Source organism: Bos indicus, chromosome 7, assembly GCF_029378745.1.
Source record: "Bos indicus isolate NIAB-ARS_2022 breed Sahiwal x Tharparkar chromosome 7, NIAB-ARS_B.indTharparkar_mat_pri_1.0, whole genome shotgun sequence".
In the NCBI taxonomy this organism is placed as follows: domain Eukaryota; kingdom Metazoa; phylum Chordata; class Mammalia; order Artiodactyla; family Bovidae; genus Bos; species Bos indicus.
The window spans coordinates 15,460,813-15,483,111 of NC_091766.1; the positions used below are offsets into that span (position 1 = coordinate 15,460,813).

General features: G+C 46.9%; 1 protein-coding gene across 2 annotated transcripts; it reads left to right on the forward strand.

Moving 5' to 3' along the window:
- The first annotated feature begins 1,746 nt into the window (after positions 1-1,746).
- Positions 1,747-20,854, forward strand: TSPAN16 (tetraspanin 16). Of its 2 annotated transcripts, XM_019963592.2 has the most exons (7): positions 1,747-1,962; positions 4,710-4,907; positions 9,054-9,128; positions 10,844-10,951; positions 14,939-15,091; positions 15,863-15,946; positions 20,678-20,854. In XM_019963592.2, the coding sequence occupies exons 1-7, from the start codon at positions 1,894-1,896 to the stop codon at positions 20,723-20,725; spliced, it is 735 nt and encodes a 244-aa protein (XP_019819151.2). In that variant the 5' UTR covers positions 1,747-1,893; the 3' UTR covers positions 20,726-20,854. The 2 variants fall into 2 exon arrangements, with proteins under 2 accessions (XP_019819151.2, XP_070648302.1); XM_070792201.1 differs by lacking the exon at positions 4,710-4,907.
- The last annotated feature ends 1,445 nt before the right edge of the window (positions 20,855-22,299 follow it).

Sequence of the window (22,299 nt, forward strand, 5' to 3'; positions counted from 1 at the left end):
GAACCTTTGAACTGTGCCTGATAAATTGCACTAGTTTTCTGCATGCTTTTTGGTTTTTTGGTCCGTGTCTTGAATTTGCAATTCGCCGGATGCCTGCGCTATTCTGGCTCTCCGCATTAATTCAATGGGTGTGTGTTGGAGGGACCTGGGAGTGGTTCTTGTCCCTCCATTCCCTCACACTTGAGGGCTGAGCGGACGCTCGGGGGTTGGGACGGGTGGTGCAGATGGAAACGCGTTGGGATGTGTCTGGCTGGGAGGCGCCAGGGCCAGGGCACAGGTGCTTCCGATTATGGCCACCAGGAGGCGCGAGAGGCCGGGATCTGGGCCTCTGCCAGGTAGGGAAGCCGGGGCGGGGCTGCCGCGGGGCGGGGCTGCCGCGGGGGCGAGGCTCCTCGGAGAGCTTTCTGCAGCCTCCGGCATCTGATCTAGCTTCCCAATTCTAGGGTCCCATGGATAGCAGGCGCTCCACCGCGCCCCTGAGGCCACACCACTCTGCCTCCCACCCTCCCCGTCCTTATCCACCCTTCATTTCCCCGCCCTCATTAACTCCACCCCTCTCCTGTCCTGCTTTGCTCTGGTGTTCTTCTAACATTTGCGCCCCCCGTTTTCGGGACCTCAGCATCTAGCTCCGGGGCTCTTTTTTTCCAAAATGACCTTTTAGAGAAAGATATGGAAGAACACACTCCTAGTTGTGAACGTGACCCGTGGTCCGGGGAGGAGACAGCCACGCATCTACGAACATCTGGCTTAGTTCTACATATTTTTAGAATCAGGCAGTTTGACAAACAACATTGATTAAATGAATTCAAATGGAAAGTTTGTTTTTGTTTTTTGTTTTTTTTCCCTTCTTTGAGTTGTGCCCTGGGGATCACAGAAGATCTTGAAACCCCTGAGCCCTCCAGGACCTGGTCACAGACACACTCCAGCCCAGGGGCTGGACAGAGGAGCCTCCAGGACTGGACCCAAACGGACTTCGGTCCAGGAGACAGTGAGGGCTAGTGGCTGCAGGAGTTGGGCCTGGGGGCCTTCAGTGCCTGCATGCACATTTTTCGCCCTGAAATGCCCTCTCTGCTTCTTTCATCATAGACGCACTGATCAATGACTATTGGCTTAAGGATGATATCTTCATCAGCTCTGGCCAAGGAGGCCTCAGATGCAGAAAGTACAGGCTCTCAGGTGGGAAGGGGACGGAGGTTCCTACCTCTGTGTCACTCTTGGAGCTTAAAAGCCCAGCCTGAGCCCTGCTTCCTGTGTGGTCTTGGGCAGTTACCTTGGCCTCTCTGAGCCATGTAAGAAGTCTGAGCCCAGTGAGCTAATGTGTAAGCCAGGGGCTGAGGAACCCGATGGCTTGTAGCTAGATTCCTGCTTCATAGAACCTCTCCATTCATTCATTCCACAGTGGTTTCTTGAGCACCACTGTGTATCAGGCTGTGGGAACACAGCCATGAGTTGGATAGCCCACACACATATCCACTTGGAGCCCCCAGTCAGCAGGGGCATCAACCACATGAGTGGTCAATAATGTTGACCACTATAATGTTGAGGATTATCCCTGTAGGTCCTGGGTAGCATCTGGGGGCGGGCCGTAACAGAGTGACTTCTCCATTCCTGATGAAGAACCAGCAGGGCACAGTTTGGGGCACTCGCTCCCCTGGCTCTGGGAGCCTCGCTCCAGCATCTGATTGTGATGTGATAAAGGCTGTGACTGAAGAGGGGCAGCCGTTGCGGCCCCTCCCCAGCTGAAGATCAAGCAGCCAGGAGAGAGAGGGGCAGAGCTAGTCAGCTTTGGTAACCCTACCCTACTCCCCAGACCTCTACCATCTTGGGAAACAGGAGCCCAGAGGTTTAGGAAGATGCTGACTTAACTGGTCAGGGCACCCCAGTTTGGCTGACATGGCTGAAAGGCACATTCCATATTATTCCTTGAAGAAACTGTTTTCTTTCTTCAATGGTGTTACTGTTGTAAGTATGTCACAACCCGGACCCTGGGGCTTTGCAGCCCTTCCTCCATGGCTGGCTCCTTCAAAGACAGAAATAAGTTGATCCAAATTCGCTGGCATCCGGATCTGTGGTCCCCAGGGACTCAGGAGGGATGTAGGGCAGACGGATGAGGAGCAGGATGCACTGGGAACAGGCGTTGCTTCCACCAACCCAGAGCTGCTAAATCAAGCAGAATTGTGTACTCCGGGGTGCCTGGGGGTCAATGGTGGAAGAACTCAGCTCTTAGGCAAACCCTGCAGAAAATGAAAGTTGTTTGGAAAGGCAGGAGAGAATGGTTCTGCTCTTGGTCCTTTACATTTTTCAAACCATTTTTTTTTTCTTACTACAAAGTAACCCATGGGACTTCCTTGATGGTCCAGTGGTTAAGATTCTGTGCTCCCAATACAGGGGGGCACAGGTTTGATCCCTGGCCTGGGAACTAGATCTCACATGCCACAACTAAGACCCGGGGCAAACAAACAAACAAAAAAAAGTAACCTGAAATGTGCACTGCTGAAGCAGCCACTGCTTTCAGTAGTAAGACTGTATGAGGAAAGGTTGCCAGAAAAGAGAAGGAAATTAAATATTACTCCTATTCTCTTCACCTGCATGGCATCATTTTGATGGGAATTAAACAAGATAACGCATTTAAAAGGCTGATGCCTGTCATGGGAACATGGCTCAATAAATATCATTATTATAGCCTTCCAGACCTTTCTATGTACCTTTAAAAACAGCAACACAAACGTGGTATGTGACTGCTTTAGCATCTTCATTTTTTTTTTCTCTTTTGAAAAATTGTAAATTTTTCCTCCTTTTAAATAGACTTCTTTTTAGAGAACTTTTAGGTTCACAGCAAAATCGAACAGAAGGTACCAAGACTTCCCACGTAAGCCCTGCCCCCCACACACGCACAGCCTCCTTTCCTGTCAACATTCCAAATCAGAGTGGTCCATTTGTTATAATGAACCTACATTGATATCAGGGGCTTCCCAGGTGGCACAGTGGTAAAGAATCTGCCTACCAATTCAGGAGATGCATGAGTTCTATCCCTGGGTCGGGATCGCCTGGAGGAGGAAATGGCAACCCACTCCAGTATTCTTGTCTGAAAATTTCCATGGACAGAGGAGCCTGGCACGTTAGAGTCTACCAGGTTGCAAAGAGTCGGACACGACTGAGCATGCAGGCAAGACATTGATATCACTATAACCTTGTACACTGTACATTGTTTTCTCTTTTGGCTATGCCTTCTGGCTTGCAGGATCTTAGGTCCCCAACCAGGGATCGAACCTATGCCCCCTGCAGTGCAAGCATGGAGTCCTAACTACTGAACTGCCAGGGACTTCCTGGTGTACATTCTATGGCTTTTCACAAGTGTATCTACCATGTTAGCATCGTATGAATAGTCTCATTGCCCTAAAAATCCTCTGTGCTTCACCAGTCACCCCGCCTCCCCCCAGCCCCTGGCAACTACTGATCTTTCTTCTGTCTTCATAGTTTTGCCTTTTCCAGAATGTCATATACTTGGAATCATAAAGCATGTAGCCTTTTCAGATTGGCTTCTTCCATTCAGCAATATGCCTGTAAGTTTCCTCTATGTCTTTTCCTGGCTTGACAGCTCATGCTTTTTTTAGTGCCAATAGTCCATTGTCTGGATGTACCATAGTTTATTTATCCATTCATATGCTGAAGGCCATCTTGGTGGCTTCCAAGTTTTGGCAGCTACGGATAAAGCTGCTAGAAACATCCATGTGCAGGTTTTTATGTGAACATAAGTTTTCAACTCTGTTAGATAAATACCAAGGACTATGACTGCTGACAATCTTTTTTTTTAAACATAGGCCTTAAAAACATCTTTGTGTATCAATAAACATTCTCCTACAACAGAAGTCGGTGAAGTACAATGTTGTAAATAGATAAAATTTATTTGTAAATAAAATAAATTTGTTTATGAATTGTGTATGGCTGGGCTTGCCAGGTGGCTCAGCAGTAAAGAACCCTCCTGCAACGCAGGAGCCGCATGAAACGTGGGTTCGATCCCTGGGTTGGGAAGATCCCCTGGAGGTGGGCATGGCAATCCAGTTCAGTATTCTTGCCTGGAGAATCCCACGGACAGAGGAGCCTGGCAGCTACAGTCCATGGGGTCGCAAAAAGTCAGACACAATTGAAGTGACTGAGCACGCACGCACACACATGTATGGCTGCAATCCGATACACTGGCTGAGTCATTTCAACTGAGAATGTATAGCCTGCAAAGCTCACAATATTGGGGACTTTTCAAAAAAAAATGTGCCACCCTCTGTCTTACAAGCATCATTTAAAATAACAGTCTAGGATCCCATTGCAAGGCGGTACCATGATTCACCTACCCAATCTGTATTATTGGTTGCTTCAATTATTTCCAAGATTTTTCCCTGGTTCTGAGGCTCACCATATGTAACTATTTTTCCTAGGTTGAATGTCCAGAAATGGAATTTCTGGGTAAAAAGTTTTACCACAAAACCTTGACGGTTTTAAATACCAATTACAAAATATCGTCCTGCCCTTTCCCTCAAAAAAAGGCTGTTGCTTGGCAGCAGCGTATGGAAAGTTTCTCTACATCCTCACCAACTCTGGGCATTATGAGTTTTGAAATGTTTCTGCTGATTTTATGGGCCTTTGTTGCCTCCTCCAGGAGTTTGATTTGTATACAACTAACAGATTGCTTTCCCCTGTTTTCTGTTCTAAAGCTCTCTGGCATGATCCTCATTGGTCTGAGCATCTATGTGAATTTCAGAGGGGCTGTCCTGACCAAGGTCCTTGGGCGGTCCTCTGCGTACCTGTTTCATGTTGGCTACCTGTGCCTGGTGATGGGCAGCGTCACGGTGCTGCTTGGCTTTGCCAGGTGGCATGGAGCAGCCAAGGAAAGCAGAGGCACCCTCTTGTTTGTAAGTTGCATCTGCACACAGACCCCACAACTCCTCCGTCATGTCTGAATCCTTCCTTGCAGGTGTTCTAAACTCCTTTGATGTTTCCTATTTTATAGTGTGTATGGTGTCTTTTAAAGAACACCAGATGCAAACATCTTTTTCTTTTTTTAATAACTTTAAAAAGTTATTTATTTATGGCTGTGTTCGGTCTTCATTGCTGCGTGCAGTCTCTCTAGTGGCAAGCAGGGGGCTACTCTTTGTTGCAGGGTTCAGGCTTGTCTTGTGGATGGAGGACAGGCTCTAGGACTAGAGGACAGGCTCTAGTCTTCAGAAGTTGATGCGTGTGGGCTCAGTAGTTGTGGTGCAGGGCTTAGTTGCTCTGAGGCATGTGGAATCTTCCTGGACCAGGGATTGAACCCGTGTCCCATGCACTGGCAAGCAGGTTCCTATCCACTGCACCACCACGGGAGTCCCATCTTTTTCTTTATGATGGGTCTCACTTAGAACCCCTCCCCTACCCAAGTGCATAAATTATACCCTCCTAGGTTTTCTTCCCGTGATTTTAAGGCTTACTTTCTCACTCTTAGCTCTTTAGTCTTTGGGAGTTTGATTGTGTGTGTGTGGTGTGAGGTAGGGATCTGATTTCTTTTTTTTTCCCTAGTTGTGTGACATACTATTGCACTTACCGCCTGGCCCATCCAGTCCTCCTCTGTCTTTGCTAGTTTCCATTACGCTCAGGTCTGTTCTGTGCACACTGCTCTGTTCTGTTGGCCCATGTATATGTCCCCCATGAATACAACACTATAGTAATTGCCATGCAGCACAAGTACATGGTCAGATGCATGGAGTATGAATATTTTGAGCATGATCAGCAGATCATGTCACAGATTTTACATGTCTTGCTCTTTCTCACACGTAGCCTCGGCCAAATGTCTCCCCAGCATCCAGCTCCCAGAGTCCCCATTCCCACTTCTCTTACAATCTTGTCTGAATTGATCATCCCATTTTAAGTTGAATCTGTCTCCACATCTTTTTTGTTTTGTTTTTAAACAAGCACTCTCTCTCTCTTTTTTTTTTTTTGGCTGTGTCTGGTCTTGGTTGGGGTAGGTAGGATCTTTCCTTGTGGCCCAAGGGCTTTTCTAGTTGGAGCACAGCATTTTCGCTGCTCTGCACTGTGTAGGATCTTAGTGCCCAGACAAGGGATCAAACTGGCATCCTTTGCATCGAAGGCAGATTCTTCACCACTGGCCACCAGGAAAGTCCCTGCCTCTGGCATCTTCCCCTACTGTGTTGCTGCAAAATTCCAGTGGTTTTGATTTAGAGGTTTCAAGGCAATCCTTGCTCTAGCTATCTCCCAGAAAGTCAACATCCCCCACTCTTAAAGAATCCATCCTCACTCTCTACCTCCCTGAATATCTATCATCTCTAGTTTTCTTGATCACTTCATTCAACAAGTATTTATTGAACCAGTCCTTTGCCTGCAATATGTCATTTTCTCTTCTATAGGATGTTGCTGTTGTTCAGTCGCTCAGTCGTGTTCGTGTCCAACCTTTGGCAACCCTGTGGACTGCAGCACCCCAGACTTCCCTGTCCTTCACTATCTCCTGGAGTTTGCTCAAACTCATGTCCATCGAGTTGGTAGTGCCATCCAACCATTTAATCCTCTGTCACCCACTTCTCCTCCTGCCGTCAGTCTTTCCAAGCATCAGGGTCTTTTCCAGTGAGTTGGTTCTTCGCATCAGGTGGCTAAAGTATTGGAGTTTCAGCTTCAGCATCAGTCCTTCCAATGAATATCCACGGTTGATTTCCTTCAGGATAGACTGGTTTGATCTTGCAGTCCAAAGGACTCTCAAGAGTCTTCTCCAGTATCACAGTTCAAAAACATCAATTCTTCAGGGCTCAGTTTTCTTTATGGTCCAACTCTCACATCCATACATGACTACTGGAAAAACCATAGCTTTGACTATACAGATCTTTGTCTGCAAAGTGATGTCTCTGCTTTTTAATATGCTGTCTAGGATGCATACAGGATCAATAGCACGGGGGGCACTTTTTGCTTTTTTAGCCTTAAAGCCCAGCATATGGTGATGGAACTTGCTCCCCCTGCCGTGGAATCAGGGAGTTTTAATCACTGGATCTCCAGGGAAGTCCCTGTGGGCACTATTTTATCCATAGTTTAACTTGGAGGAATCAAAGAGTCTTCTCTCTCACACCACAGTCCAACCCACTGGCAAGTTCAGTCGACTTTACCCTCAGCCTCCGGTCCATCCAAATCCTCTTGAGACCTCATCCACAAAAGTAAAGTCCTTTTGATGGCATTAGGAGCCACAGCGGGATCTGAGCAGAGTTGTGCCCTGACAGATGCGCCCTCTGGTGGCTATGGAGGGAACACCATGAGGGGAGGACCAGAGTGGAAGGACTGTGTGTGTCCTGATGGGAGATAGTCGGGGCTTATGGCACCCCACTCCAGTACTCTTGCCTGGAAAATCCCATGGACAGAGGAGCCTGGTAGGCTACAGTCCATGGGGTCGCTAAGAGTCGGACACAACTGAGCGACTTCACTTTCACTTTTCGCTCTTATGCATTGGAGAAGGAAATGGCAACCCACTCCAGTGTTCTTGCCTTGAGAGTCCCGGGGACAGGGGAGCCTGGTGGGCTGCCGTCTATGGGGTCACACAGAGTCGGACACGACTGAAGCGACTTAGCAGCAGCAGCAGCAGACCCAGTGGGGCCCTTGTGGGCATTAGAAGTGGGTAGATTCAGGACAGATTCTGAAGAAGTCACCAGTAGGACTTTTCGATGCCTGGCTGTCTTCTGGATGCCTCACTTACCCAGAGGTTGGGAAATAGTATTGCTGTTTTTCAGTTGTATCTGACTCTACGACCCCATGGACTACAGCACACCAAGCTTCCCTGTCCTTCACCATCTCCCAGAGTTTGCTCAAACTCATGTCCATTGAGTTGGTGATGCCATCCAACCATTTCATCCTCTCTCGCCCCCTTCCCCTCTTGCCCTCAATTTTTCCCAGCGTCAGAATCTTTTCCAATGAGTCGGCTCTTCGAAATCAGGTGGCCAAAGTGCTGGAGCTTCAGCTTCAGCATCAGTCCTTCCAATGAGTATTCAGGGTTGATTTCCTTAGGATTGACTGGTTTGATCTCCTGCTGTCCAAGGGACTGATAATAATAATAGGCATAGGTAGAAATAGATGAAGGGAGACCAGGAGCTGACCGTTCTTGGACACCCCTTCCCCTCACAGTATTTTCCACTGTTTCCCACCAGGCATGTGAATTTCAGCGGAAACATGAGGCAGCATGTGTTGATATTTTCTCCCTGGCACTCATCCACCTGTCATCTGGCATCTCCCCTTCAGTCTTATCACCCCTCACCCCCAATTTACATATCAGATTTATTGTCCCTGCTGCTTCTCCCAGCAACTTTTCCTTTTTTGGCCACAAAGCATAGGTTGTGGGATTTTAGTGCCCTGACCAGGGATTGAACCTGGGCCCTTGGCAGTGAAAGCATGGAGTTCTAACCACTGGACCGCTGGGGAATGCCCTCCTGCCTCTGTTCTCTGTCCCCACTGTCCCTCCTGCTTTTCTATCCCTCCCTGCTCTCTGGACTTCCTAGATGGGTGCTAGTGCTAAGGAACCACACTGCCAATGCAGGAAATGCAGGAGACTCAGGTTCGATCCCCTGGAGGAGGGCATGGCAACCCACTGCAGTATTCTTGCCTGGAGAATCCCATGCACAGAGGAGCCTGGTGGGGTATAGTCCATGGGGTTGCAAAGAGTTGGACACAACTGAAGTGACTTAGCATGTACTCAGGACCTGCTGTCTGCACACACAGTCAGAAGTCCCCTCTTAGGGCTCTGGGACTCCCAGAAAGTGCTGGACATGAAATGGGGTTCTAGCTATTAGCTCTTAAGAATACCCCACTGCCAGCATCCTGGACAACATCCAGGAAAATGACACAAGGAAGAAATAAAATCCCCCTCTAAACCCTCCCACCCTGCTACCCCCACCACCCACCCCACCTCCCACCCCACCACCACCCAACCCCAGTTTTTCAAACTGAAGAGGCTACAAGGAGGCCTCGGGGTGGGGGTGGAAGGACTTCCAGCAGGCTCCCAGCCTCCACCCCGCGCCCCGCTCTGTGTCTTCCAGTGTTTCTTGGTCATGGTCATCATTCTCATTGTGCAAATCACGGCTGCCACGGTGGTCCTTGCCTTCTTCCCGGTTGTAAGTACAGGACGGCTTCTCCCACTCCACATTAAAAATAGATGGAATCAATAGAGCCCCGTCCCCTCCCCTCCGCGGGCCCCACCCCCACCCCGTCCCCGCCAGGCACCCACGCCCTCCAAGATCTGGTGAAGGTGGGAGACTGAGTCTCTAGAGATGGGGTGAAAAAGCCAAAAACCTCAGCCCTCTCCGCCAAGGCTGTCCTCAAAAAACCTGCTGGGCTAATCTGACCTCTCTCCTGCATTTGCGGTGAGGCTTGCGGGGGATGGTAATGGGAAACGCCGTGAAAACTGCTGCGGTTTTGAAATGAATTCAAAATAGAGGGCTGTTTAGCAATATCCATCAAAATGGCAAAGCACGGATTTGACCCAACCATCTGGTGTCTAGGAATTATCCAAGGATATGCTTGTTTGTGGGCAGCATGACATACATATACCAGGATGTGCAAAAGGTCGCTTCTGTCCTAGTGGAGCATCAGTTTGGGGGGAGGGGGATTATAATTTATAATAATCCAGACAAGGGAGCCTGATGCAGCTGGAAAGAAGGAAGGAGGAGGCTCTATGTACAGGAGACGGTACATTCTCCAGAACGTAGTCTTGTTTACCTCCGGCGAGGCCCACCCTGAGACAAGGATTTGAAGGCTCCTGGTTTGAGTGATGATCCCAAGAAGCACCAGTAGGGGGCATGAGCAGTGAGGCAGGGAAGGGAATGTAGCCCCTGAAAGCTTACACGGTACAACTGGGATCAGTCCTGGTTGGGACGCAAAGAGCACGCAACTATTTTCCCCACCCAAGGGGCGAGGGAGCTGCAGTATTGATTCACCACCTCTCATCAGTCATTAAGGGCTGCTCCCAGGGCGCATGCGTACTGAGGCCACGTACAGCCCCTCAGTCGTTGGCAGCGGGAAGTCAGGCTCCCGGACACAGAAATAAGCGAAGCCCCCGGGATTTGAGCAGACTACCAAGAGCCGCTAATGTTCTTGTTGGAAACAGCCGGACGCCGAATACTGAGAGTAGCCGGATGCCAAACAGTGAGAGAGAGTAGTATGAAGCAAGGAGAATAATAAGGAGAGTAGTCTTTGCTTTGACACGCATAGTATATCTCTTTGGGGACACAGGAAACTGTAACCCCGTGATGGAGTGGGAGAAACTTGTCGGCTGGGAGAAAAAAGTGGGAGGGAGACTTTTCATGATTTACCGTCTGTGCTTTGTGAATTTTGAACCATGCGATTATTTTACCTCTTCGGGGGGGAAAAAAAAGGTTTTAAATTTAAACCTCTATTCAAACACACACACGCACACACACACACGCACACGCACACAGAGAATTAAAGTCGCGCCTTTTGTGCAGAGAGAGATGCAGTTGCTCAAGATTTTCAAGTCCCTAATCCTATTGCAACCCAGTCGGGGGCGTAGCGGGCGAGTGGGCGATTCAAAAGAGCAGATGATTCAAAACGGTTTGCGAGGATGAACGCAGCCAGATGAGCTGGGCTCCACACCCACGCTCTTGCTTGTGTCCCTCTGGGGGGTGGGGGGCAGGCCCGACGGTAGCCCGAGTTCTTCCTCCCCCAGCGCAGACCCTTGGCTGGTGGAGGGGCCAGGAAGGAAGCAGACGGGAAGTCCCCTTCCCCGCCCCGACCCTGAGTCCCCAAGAAACCTCCCCAAATGGGCTCCTTGCTGTTTTCTGTGCTCACCGCTCCCCGTTTCATCGCTGAGGTTCAAGAAGTGGCCCTGGAGCACAACTTCATGACCCTGAGGAAGAATTACAGAGGTTACAAGGAGCCAGATGACTATTCCATGCAATGGAATTTGGTCATGGAGAAGGTGAGATTCACATTTTAAAAAAAAATTTTTGTGATAGACACATAACATAAATTTACCGTCTTAACCGTTTTTAAGTGCTCAGTTTGGCGGCATTAAGCACATTCACATGGTTGTGCAACCATCGCCAGCCTGCCTCTCCACAACTGAAACTGTCCCCTTTAACTGCAAAGGCTCCTTCTCCCTCCCTCAGCCCCGGGCAGCCACTGCTCTCCATTCTACAATGCTCTAGGAATATGACTCCTTTCAGTTCAGTTCAGTTCAGTTCAGTTGCTCAGTCATGTCCGACTCTTTGTGACCCCACGGACTGCAGCACGCCAGGCCTCCCTGACCATCATCAACTCCTGGAGTTCACTCAAACTCATGTCCATTGAGTCGGTGATACCATCCAACCATCTCAACCTCTGTCGTCTCCTTCTCCTCCCGCCTTCAATCTTTCCCAGCATCAGTGTCTTTTCAAATGAGTCAGTTCTTCACATCAGGTGGCCAAAGTACTGACTGGAGTTTCAGCTTTAGCATCATTCCTTCCAAGGAAAACCCAGGACTGATTTCCTTTAGGATGGACTGGTTGGATCTCCTTGCAGTCCAAGGGACTCTCAAGAGTCTAGGGACCTCATATGGGCTTGGTAAAGAATCTGCCTGCAATGCAGGAGATACAGGTTCTATCTCTGGGTCAGGAAGATCCCCTGGAGGAGGAAATGGCCACCCACTCCAGTATTCTTGCCTGGAGAATCCCATGGACAGATGAGCTTGGCAGGCTACAGTCCATAGTGTTGCAAAGAGTCAGACATGACTGAGCAACTGAGGATGCTCAGACACAGGGACGTTGTCTAAGTGGAATCATGCAGTACTTGTCTTTTTGTGTCTGCCTTATTTCACTAAGCATTCTCCAGGTTCATCCATGGTATAGCAGGTGTCAGAATTTCCTTCCTTTTTAAGTCTGAATAATATTCCTTTGTATGGGTGGACTGTATTTTATTTATCCATTTTTCTGTCCATGGACAGGGGCTTCCCAGGTGGCACTAGTGGTAACTCCTGCCAATGCAGGAGACATAAGAGACGAGAGTTTGATCCCCAGGTCAAGAAGATCCTCTGGAGGGGGCACAGCAACCCACTCAAGTGTTCTTGCCTGGAGAATCCTATGGACAGAGAAGCCTGGCGGGCTACAGTCCATGGGGCTGCAGAGAGTTGGACACGACTGAAGCAACTTAGCAGTACACACACACTGTCAATGGACACTTGGGTTTACAGGTGTACAAATATCTCTCCGAGTCTCTGTTTTCCATTCTTTTAGGTGTATGTCCAGAAATGGAATTGCCGGATCATCTGATAATTCTACTTTTAATTTTTTTGAGGAACGTTCATACTGATTTCCACAGCAACTGCCCATTTTATATTCCCGTCAGCAGGGTGTGAGGTGTTAGGATTTATTTCCTTTTTTAATATATATTTATTTATTTGGCCACATGGGGTCTTCACTGCGGTATTTGGGATCTTTCATTGTGATGAGCAAACTTCTCTCCAGTTGTGGTGCACAGGATCAATAGTTGAGGCGCTGCGGCTTAGTTGCCCCATGGCATGTGGGATCAGAGTTCCCCAGCCAGGGATCGAACCTGCGTCCCCTGCCTTGGAAGCAGATTCTTAATCACTGGACCACCGGGGAAGTCCCCAGGATTTATTTCTTTAGTCTTGGTGTTTAAAGAGCAGGACCGGCCTCCACGTGTCATCTAAGCTTTTGAGGCAGATAGTTGAGAAGGGTCTGTGAGGCCAGGACGCATATGAAAGGGAAAAGCCATCGCCTGTTTGTAGGAATGTTTTCTGTCTGAGTTTGGGGCCCAGGAACTGGTATGGGGTCAAGTTCAGGCTCTGGAGGCGTCACATGATGGGTAGGGGACTTGCCTGCATCCCTGTTTTGGCTTCTCAAGTTTGAGATGGTGGAAAGTACCTCTCATTCATTCATACAGTCCTTCCACTAATCCTTTTAAATTTAAGTATAGTTAATTCACAATTTTGTGTTTGTTTCTGGTATATAGCAAAGTGACTCAGTTATACAGACATAGTTTTTTCATATTCTCTTCCATTATAGTTTATTACAAAACACTGAATACAGTTCTCTGTGCTATACAGTAGGTCCTTGTGTTTGTCTATTTTATATATAGCAGTGTGTATCTGCTAATCCCAAAACTCCTAATTTATCCCTCCTCTGATAACCATAAGTTTGTTTTCTATATCTATCTGTTTTGTAAGTTCATTTGTATTATTTTTTCTTTAGATTCCACATATAAGCAATGTCATATAATACTTGCCTTTCTCTGACTTGCTTTGCTTAGTATGATAATCTCTAGGTCCATCCGTATTTCTGCAAATGGCATTATTTCATTCTTTTTATGGCTAAGTAGTATTCCATCGTATATATGTAGCACATCTTCTTTATCCATTCCTCTGTCTATGGACATTTAGGTGGCTGTCCTTCCATGAATCTTTGTTGAACACTTATTGTGTGCTGGGCAGTGTTCAAGGGTCTAGGGACAAAGTAGGGTGCAAAACAAAAATCCTTTGCTCTGTGTTACTGACACTTGGGTAGGGAGACAGACAAGAAACCACTAAGTCAAGACTGGTGTCAGGAGTGCTAAGTGTTAGGAAGAAACCCAGGCAGGGAAAGAGAGAGGATTTTGTTTCCTCTTAGATACTAGTTGCCAGCTATTTTTAACACACAGTGGATGGCCTGCCCTAGTCCTTTATAGTTAGTTAGGGATCGTTGATGAGTCCTAGCCAATGAGAAGTAATATGAGTCACTTCCTGGCCAAATTATGTAATTGTCAGTGCAGGGCTCTCTAGACCTTTCTTATCCTTCTGCTCCAATAGTGGAACCATCTGGATGGTGACTGCTTCACCAGCCTGAGTCCCTGAGAGATTTTGGTAAGTGGAGTTCACCTGCCAGGTTAGGATGAGCATGTCATGTGAGTGAGAGAAGAACTGCTAAGATTGAAGACCTGTCTGGATACAGGGCTGGAGACCTGAATGAAGTGAGGGAGTAAGTCATGCAGGTAGTTGAGGGAACAGCACTCCACACGTAGCCATCTAAAGACTCTGAGGCTGACGCTTACTAAGTGTGCTTAAGAAACAGAGAGAAATGGAAAAGGAAATGCCAACCCCCTCCAGTATTCTTGCCTGGGAAATCCCATGGACAGAGGAGGCTGGTGGGTGGTAGTTGATGGGGTCACAAGAGTTAGACACGACTGAAACAGATAAACCACCACCACCCTCATCTTGTCTCATCCCCTTTGCTTAGCAAAAACCAAACAATAAAAATAAACAGTCAATATTAAAAAAAGAAAAAGACAGAAAAGAGGGACTTCCCTGGTGGCACAGTGGATAGGAATTTGCCTGCCAATGCAGGGGACACGGGTACGATCTCTAATTTGGGAAGATTCCACATGCCAAGGGGCGACTAAGCCCATGCACCACAACTGCTGAGACCTCGCTCTAGAGCCTGTGAGCTGCAACTACTGAAGCCTTCGAGCCGAGAGCCTTTGCTGTGCAGCAGAAGAAACCACTGTGATGAGAAGCCCGTGCACCGCAACGAAGAGTAACCCCCACTTGTCGCAAGTAGAGAAAAGCCCACGTGCAGCCACGAAGACCCAACACAGCCATAAATAAATAAATAATTTTTTAAAAAAGAAACAGAGAGAAGACCAATATGCAGCTGGGTGAGTTCAAGTGACCTAGCAGGGAGATGAGAAGGTGATGGGGAGGATCATGCAGGGCCCCATGGGCCATGGTGAAGAGTTTAGCTTTTACCTCAAGTAAGGTGACAGTCGTGGAGGGTTCTGAGCCATGATGGAGTGAGAAAGGGCAGTGTTTAACACAGGCCCTGGAATAATGCGACTGCCTACTCTAAACAGTAGCCATGGTGACTGTGATTTCTATTGTTTGGATTATTTCGATATTTGAAAAGGAGTCTTCAAGTGTTTATTCTCCTCTCTGCAGCTCAAGTGCTGCGGAGTAAAGAACTACACAGATTTTTCTGGCTCCTCCTTTGAAAGGGTGACAGGTCACACCTACCCCCGGTGCTGCTGTAAATCCCCAGGGACCATGGACTGCGATGGACACAACGTGTCTGCAGACGTCATCCACCAGGAGGTAACTGGAGATTTTGAGGAAACTGCCTGCAATGCAGGAGACCCGGGTTCAATCCCTGAGTCAGGAAGATCCCCTGGAGGAGGACATGGCAACCCACTCCAGTATTCTCACCTGGAAAATCCCATGGATAGAGGAGCCTGATGGGCTGTGCTCCATGGGATTGCAAGTCGGACACAACTGATCAACTGAGCACCCACACAACACAGGCATCACCTAGGTAGACCCTGAGGGCCAGAGACTTTTTTTTTGGCTACACTGAGGGGCTAGCTGGATCTTACTTCCCTGACCAGGGATTGAACCCTCAGCAGTGAATGCAGAGTCTTAACTATCTGACCTGACTGCCAGGGAATTCCTCCTACTGACTTCTACAAAAATTGTGTTGGGTGAACTTTCCTGGCAGTATAGTGGTCAAGACTCTGCAGTGGTTGAGGCAAAAAAAAAAAAAAAAAAGTTAAAAAAAAAATTACTTTGTGAAAAAAATCTGACCTATAGGGGTTGATGGGGCCTTGGAATCCACCAGGGCTTCCCTGGTAGCTCAGCTGGTAAAGAATCCGCCTGCAATGCAGGAGACCTGGGTTCTATCCCTGGGTTGGGAAGATCCCCTGGAGAAGGGAAAGGCTACCCACTCCAGTATTCTGGCCTGGAGAATTCCAGGGACTGTACAGTCCATGAGGTTGCAAAGAGTCAGATGCGACCCAGTGACTTTCACTTCACTTTGGAATCCACTAGTCTCTAACCAGGTCCCTCCTACTTTGATGCTTGTTTCCCCAGGGCTGTTTCCCTAAGCTCCTGAAAATAACCAAGACTCAGAGCGCCAACCTGAGTGGGGGCTCTCTGGGGACAGCAGTGATGCAGGTAAGTTCCAGCTCCTCTGGGACACACCGAGGTCTTTTAATTTACCGTGTGCCAAGCACTGTTTGGGACACGGAGACACAGCAGTGACAAAAGACAGAAATGGTTGTTAAACCTAGTCTCCTACCTCATTTATAAGACAGCTGCATAAAGCAACAGTCATAAAACTGTACTTATATGAAGATTTAATTTACATGTAATTTACATGACAAGAGTAACACAAAGCATGTTGGAGAAAACACAACTATATAGGAGTTTTTGTATGGTACTGATTAATTTAGTATTAATCCAAACTAGATTATGAATAGTTAAGATGTCCATCGTACTCCCCAGGGCAACAACTAAGAAAATAATTTTAAAATATAATAAAAACAAGAAGGGAATTAAAATGGTGCACTAGAAAATATCCAGCAGACGGGGACTTCTCTGGTGGTCCAGTGGTTAAGAATCTGCCTTCCATTGCAGGGGAGGTGAGTTTGATTCCTGGTTGGGGAACTAGGATCTCACATACCTTGGGGCAGCTAAGCCCAGTCCCCACAATTACAGAAGCCTGAATGTTGCAGTGAAGAGCCTGCATTCTGCAACTAAGACCCAACACAGCTAAACAAATAAATATTTTAAAAAGAAAACATCCAACAGAACAGAAGGCTGTGATGAATGAATAAAAGAAGAGCAACAAAAAAGGCAAATAGAAAACATAGCAAAGTGGCTGACATAAATCCTACTTTCTTGGCAATTACGTTAAATGTAAAGGAATCAAACCACTTAACTATACACTTCAGAAAGGTGAATTGTATGATAAATGAATTACATCTCAATAAAGCTGTTAATTACAAAAAATGTCCATCCCCTTGAGCCCTGGAAGTTTTTCTCACATTTTCCCCATGTTGATTTTTCATGCCTCTGCTCAGTCCCTTCAGTCATGTCTGACTCTTTGCGACTCAATGGACTGTAGCCCACCAGGCTCCTCTGTCCATGGGATTCTCCCAGCAAGAATACTGAAGTGGGTTGCCATTTCCTTCTCCAGGAGATCTTCCTGACCCAGAGATCGAACCTGTATCTCTTGTGTCTCCTGTATTGGCAGGCAGATTCTTTACCCACTGAGCCACCTGGGAAGCTTCACATGAAACTGTTTTTCTGCAGATTACCACCAGCCAAGATATGGATTATATTCTTTGCAGCCAAAGATGGAGGAGCTCTATAAAGTCAGCAAAAACAAGACCAGGAGCTGACTGTGGCTCAGATCATGAACTCCTTATTGCCAAATTCAGACTTAAATTGAAGAAAGTAGGGAAAACCACTAGACCATTCAGGTATGACCTAAATCAAATTCCTTATGATTATACAGTGGAAGTGAGAAATAGATTTAAGGGACTAGATCTGATAAATAGAGTGCCTGATGAACTATGGAATGAGGTTCGTGACATTGTACAGGAGACAGGGATCAAGACCATCTCCATGGAAAAGAAATGCAAAAAAGCAAAATGGCTGTCTGGGGAGGCCTTTCAAATAGCTGCGAAAAGAAGAGAAGTGAAAAGCAAAGGAGAAAAGGAAAGATATAAGCATCTGAATGCAGAGTTCCAAAGAATAGCAACAAGAGATAAGAAAGCCTTTTTCAGCAATCGATGCAAAGAAATAGAGGAAAACAATGGGAAAGACTAGGGATCTCTTCAAGAAAATCAGAGATACCAAAGGAACATTTCATGCAAAGATGGGCTCAATAAAGGACAGAAATGGTATGGACCTAACAGAAGCAGAAGATATTAAGAAGAGATGGCAAGAATACACAGAAGAACTGTACAAAAAAAGATCTTCATGACCCAGATAATCACGATGGTGTGATCACTCACCTAGAGCCAGACATCCTGGAATGTGAAGTCAAGTGGGCCTTAGAAAGCATCACTACGAACAAAGCTAGTGGAGGTGATGGAATTCCAGTTGAGCTATTCCAAATCCTGAAAGATGATGCTGTGAAAGTGCTGCACTCAATATGTCAGCAAATTTGGAAAACTCAGCAGTGGCCACAGGACTGGAAAAGGTCAGTTTTCATTCCAATCCCAAAGAAAGGCAATGCCAAAGAATGCTCAAACTACCGCACAATTGCACTCATCTCACACACTAGTAAAGTAATGCTCAAAATTCTCCAAGCCAGGCTTCAGCAATATGTGAACCGTGAACTTCCTGATGTTCAAGCTGGTTTTAGAAAAGGCAGAGGAACCAGAGATCAAATTGCCAACATCTGCTGGATCATGGAAAAAGCAAGAGAGTTCCAGAAAAACATCTATTTCTGCTTTATTGACTATGCCAAAGCCTTTGACTGTGTGGATCACAATAAACTGTGGAAAATTCTGAAAGAGATGGGAATACCAGACCACCTGACCTGCCTCTTGAGAAATTTGTATGCAGGTCAGGAAGCAACAGTTAGAACTGGACATGGAACAACAGACTGGTTCCAAATAGGAAAAGGAGTATGTCAAGGCTGCATATTGTCACCCTGTTTATTTAACTTATATGCAGAGTACATCATGAGAAACGCCGGACTGGAAGAAACACAAGCTGGAATCAAGATTGCCAGGAGAAATATCAATAACCTCAGATGTGCAGATGACACCACCCTTATGGCAGAAAGTGAAGAGGAACTAAAAAGCCTCTCGATGAAAGTGAAAGTGGAGAGTGAAAAAGTTGGCTTAAAGCTCAACATTCAGAAAACGAAGATCATGGCATCCGGTCCCATCACTTCATGGGAAATAGATGGGGAAACAGTGGAAACAGTGTCAGACTTTATTTTTCTGGGCTCCAAAATCACTGCAGATGGTGACTGCAGCCATGAAATTAAAAGACGCTTACTCCTTGGAAGGAAAGTTATGACCAACTTAGATAGCATATTCAAAAGCAGAGACATTACTTTGCCAACAAAGGTCCGTCTAGTCAAGGCTATGGTTTTTCCTGTGGTCATGTATGGATGTGAGAGTTGGACTGTGAAGAAGGCTAAGCGCCAAAGAATTGATGCTTTTGAACTGTGGTGTTGGAGAAGACTCTTGAGAGTCCCTTGGACTGCAAGAAGATCCAACCAGTCCATTCTGAAGGAGATCAGCCCTGGGATTTCTTTGGAAGGAATGATGCTAAAGCTGAAACTCCAGTACTTTGGCCACCTCATGTGAAGAGTTGACTCATTGGAAAAGACTCTGCTGCTGGGAGGGATTGGGGGCAAGAGGAGAAGGGGACGACAGAGGATGAGACGGCTGGATGGCATCACTGACCCGATGGACGTGAGTCTCAGTGAACTCTGGGAGTTGGTGATGGACAGGGAGGCCTAGCGTGCTGCGATTCATGGGGTCGCAAAGAGTTGGACGTGACTGAGCGACTGATCTGATCTGATCTGAAGATATGGATGAGTCTCATCTGTCTGATTCATATTTTTAAATGGATTTTTTTTTCATTGTACACATTTATATTGAATATTTGTTTGCACACTATATCACACTATCCTCCCCAGGGAAGTCAAAACAGTCAAGATCCTAGCAAGAAACAGAATTCAGCCCCCACAGTCATTTAAAATATATAAATATATATATGACTTTTCCCTTACTTTTATTCATTTATTTGTTTATTTTTGGTTGTGCTGGGTCTTTGTTGCTGTGCATAGGCCTTCTCTAGTTACAGTGAGCAGGGGCTACTCTTCCTTGTAGCGCACGGGCTTCTAGTTCCAGGGGCTTCTCTTGTTGCGGAGCATGGGCTCTAGGCACACAGGCTTCAGTGGTTGCAGCTCTCAGGCTCTAGAGCAAGGACTCAGTAGTTTTGGTGCACAGGCTTAGATGCTCTGTGGCCTGTGGGATCTTCCCAGACGAGGGAATGAACCCATGTCCCCTGCGTTGGCGGGCGTATTCTTAACCACTGGACCACCAGGGAAGTCCTACAGGGTCCTTTTACGACATTTTTAGGGTCAGGGAGCTAAGATCCCACATGCCTTGTGGCCAAAAAACCAAAACATAAAACGGAAGCAGTATTGTGACAAATTCAGCAAAGACTTAAAAAAAAGTGGTCCACATTAAAAAAAAAAAACTTAAAAAATAAAAGTTTTCAGGGGCCCCTTGTGGAAGTGTCAGCAGGGTTAAGGAGAATGAGGACTAGCCACATAGGAAGGTTTTACTTTTCCTATGCCTGAAGGGGTAGGGAGAGCAAGAGTCAAGGAAAAGGAGCCATCTACCCACAACTGTGATCTTGCAGAGCTCAGGGTGGGCAGAAGAGAGGAGGGAGTGGGGGAAAGAATACTCCAACCTTTCTTTCTGTCCAGCCATCTCCTATTGGTACTTCCTATTGGCCAAACTTAACAGGAATTTAGGGAGCAGGTGTGTGTGTGTGTGTGTGTGTGTGTGTGTGTGTGAGTCACTCAGTCTTGTCCGACTCTTTGCAACCCTCGGGAGCAGGGGATTCTGGGAAATGTCGTTTTCAGGACCCAGGGGGTGAACAAAAGAGGGTGGAGATGAGATCTGGGGGGAACAAAGGGAGAATGACTGACGGGCATCACAAAACGCCTCCTCCTTCTACCTTCTGGTGAGATTTATTGTGGTAACAGTCCAAATTCCCTCCACCGTGGCCCTGAGAGTCCCTCTGCTGTCTGTCACACCCTGCCCTGACCTTTCTAAATCACGATGTATCTCCGTGTATTAAATTTGATGTGGGTTCCAGAGATGCCTCATGTTGGTTCAGTGTTTCTTTCTTCACCCATTTCAGCTGCCAGGAATTCTTGCCACCTTGCTGCTGTTCATCAAGCTGGGCTGAAAGACCTGGGGAGAACAGGACCCCAGAGCCCCACTGGCTGCTGGAAGGAGATGTGGTCTCAGTTTCTCTGTGGCACTCCCTGCGTCTGGAAAGGAGATTGATAATAAAAGATTTGGGAAATCCTCCTCATCTTGACTCCTTTCTCCTTCATTTTATTTTTCATCTCAGCTGACAGCGGTTGTAATTCTAAGTACCTGAATGGGATGACGTGGCTTCCTGCCATTGAAACGGTCCTGTTTTATGAATTACTTTGTGAGGAACCTCCCTGGTGGTCTAGTGGTTAGGACCCTGCACTTCCACTTCAGGGGGCATGGGTTCAGGGAACTAAGGTCTTGCAAATCACATGATGTGGCCAAAAAAGAAGGTTAAAAAAAAATTACTTTGTGAGAAAAATCTAAAATTCTCATGAAAAAGAATCCTCTAGACCCTTAGCCAGTTTCAACCATCACCAAGAGTTCAATAGTGTTTCATTAAACTTTTTTTCCCCTTGATGAGGTTTTTTTTTTTTTAAATATTTATTTGTTTATTTGGCTGTGCGGGATCTTGGTTGTGGCACATGTGATCTCCAATCTTTGCTGTAGCATTCAGGATCTTTAGCTGAGGCATGTGAGATCTAGTTCCCTGACCAGAGATCAAACCTGACCCTCCTGCATTGAGAGAACAGCGTCTTAGCCACTGGACCACCAGGGAAGTCCCTTACAAAGTATTCTGTTTTACTTTTTAAGTTTGTAGCTTATTTATTTATTTTTACATGTATTTAAAATTTTAAATTACTTAATTTATGGCTGTTCTGGGTCTTTGCTGCCGCAAGTGGGCTTTCTCTAGTTGAGGTGAGTAGAGGCTGCTTTCCTCTGTGGTCCGTGGGCTTCTCATTGGGGTGGCTTCCCTTGTTGCAGAGCGTGGGATCTGGAGCCCATGGGCTTCAATCATTGCAGTGCGTGGGCTCAGTAGTTGTGGCCCACAGGCTTCGTTGCCCCTCAGCATGTGGAATCTTCCCAGATCAGGGATTGAACCCGTGTCCCCTTCATTGGCAGGTGAATTCTTAACCACTGGACCACCAGGGAAGTCCCTGATAAAGTATTTTAAAACAAATCCCAATGTCATTTCCCCTTTTCGTATTCCAGTACACATCTCTAATTCCAGTATACCCTCAAAATTCATAGGAAGAAACCTAATCCCCAATGTGATGGTATTAGAAGATGTGGTCTTTGGAAGGTCATTCGGTCATGAGGATGGAGACCTCAGAAGTGGGATTATTATCGTTTAGTTGCTAAGTCGTGTCCAAATCTTTTGTGACCCCATGGATTGTAGCCCACCAGGCTCCTTTGTCCATGGGGTTTCCCAGGCAAGAATACTGGAGTGGGTTGCCATTACCTTCTCCAGGGGACATTCCTGACCGAGGGATGGAACCTGCATCTCCTGCTTTGGCAGGCGGATTCTTTACCACTGAGCCACCAGGGAATAGGATTAGTGCCCTTGTAAAAGAGACTCTAGAGAGCTCCCTCCAGAGAAAAAACAGCCACCTATGAATCAAGAAACTGGTCCACACCAGACCCTCAGTCTGCTGGTGAACT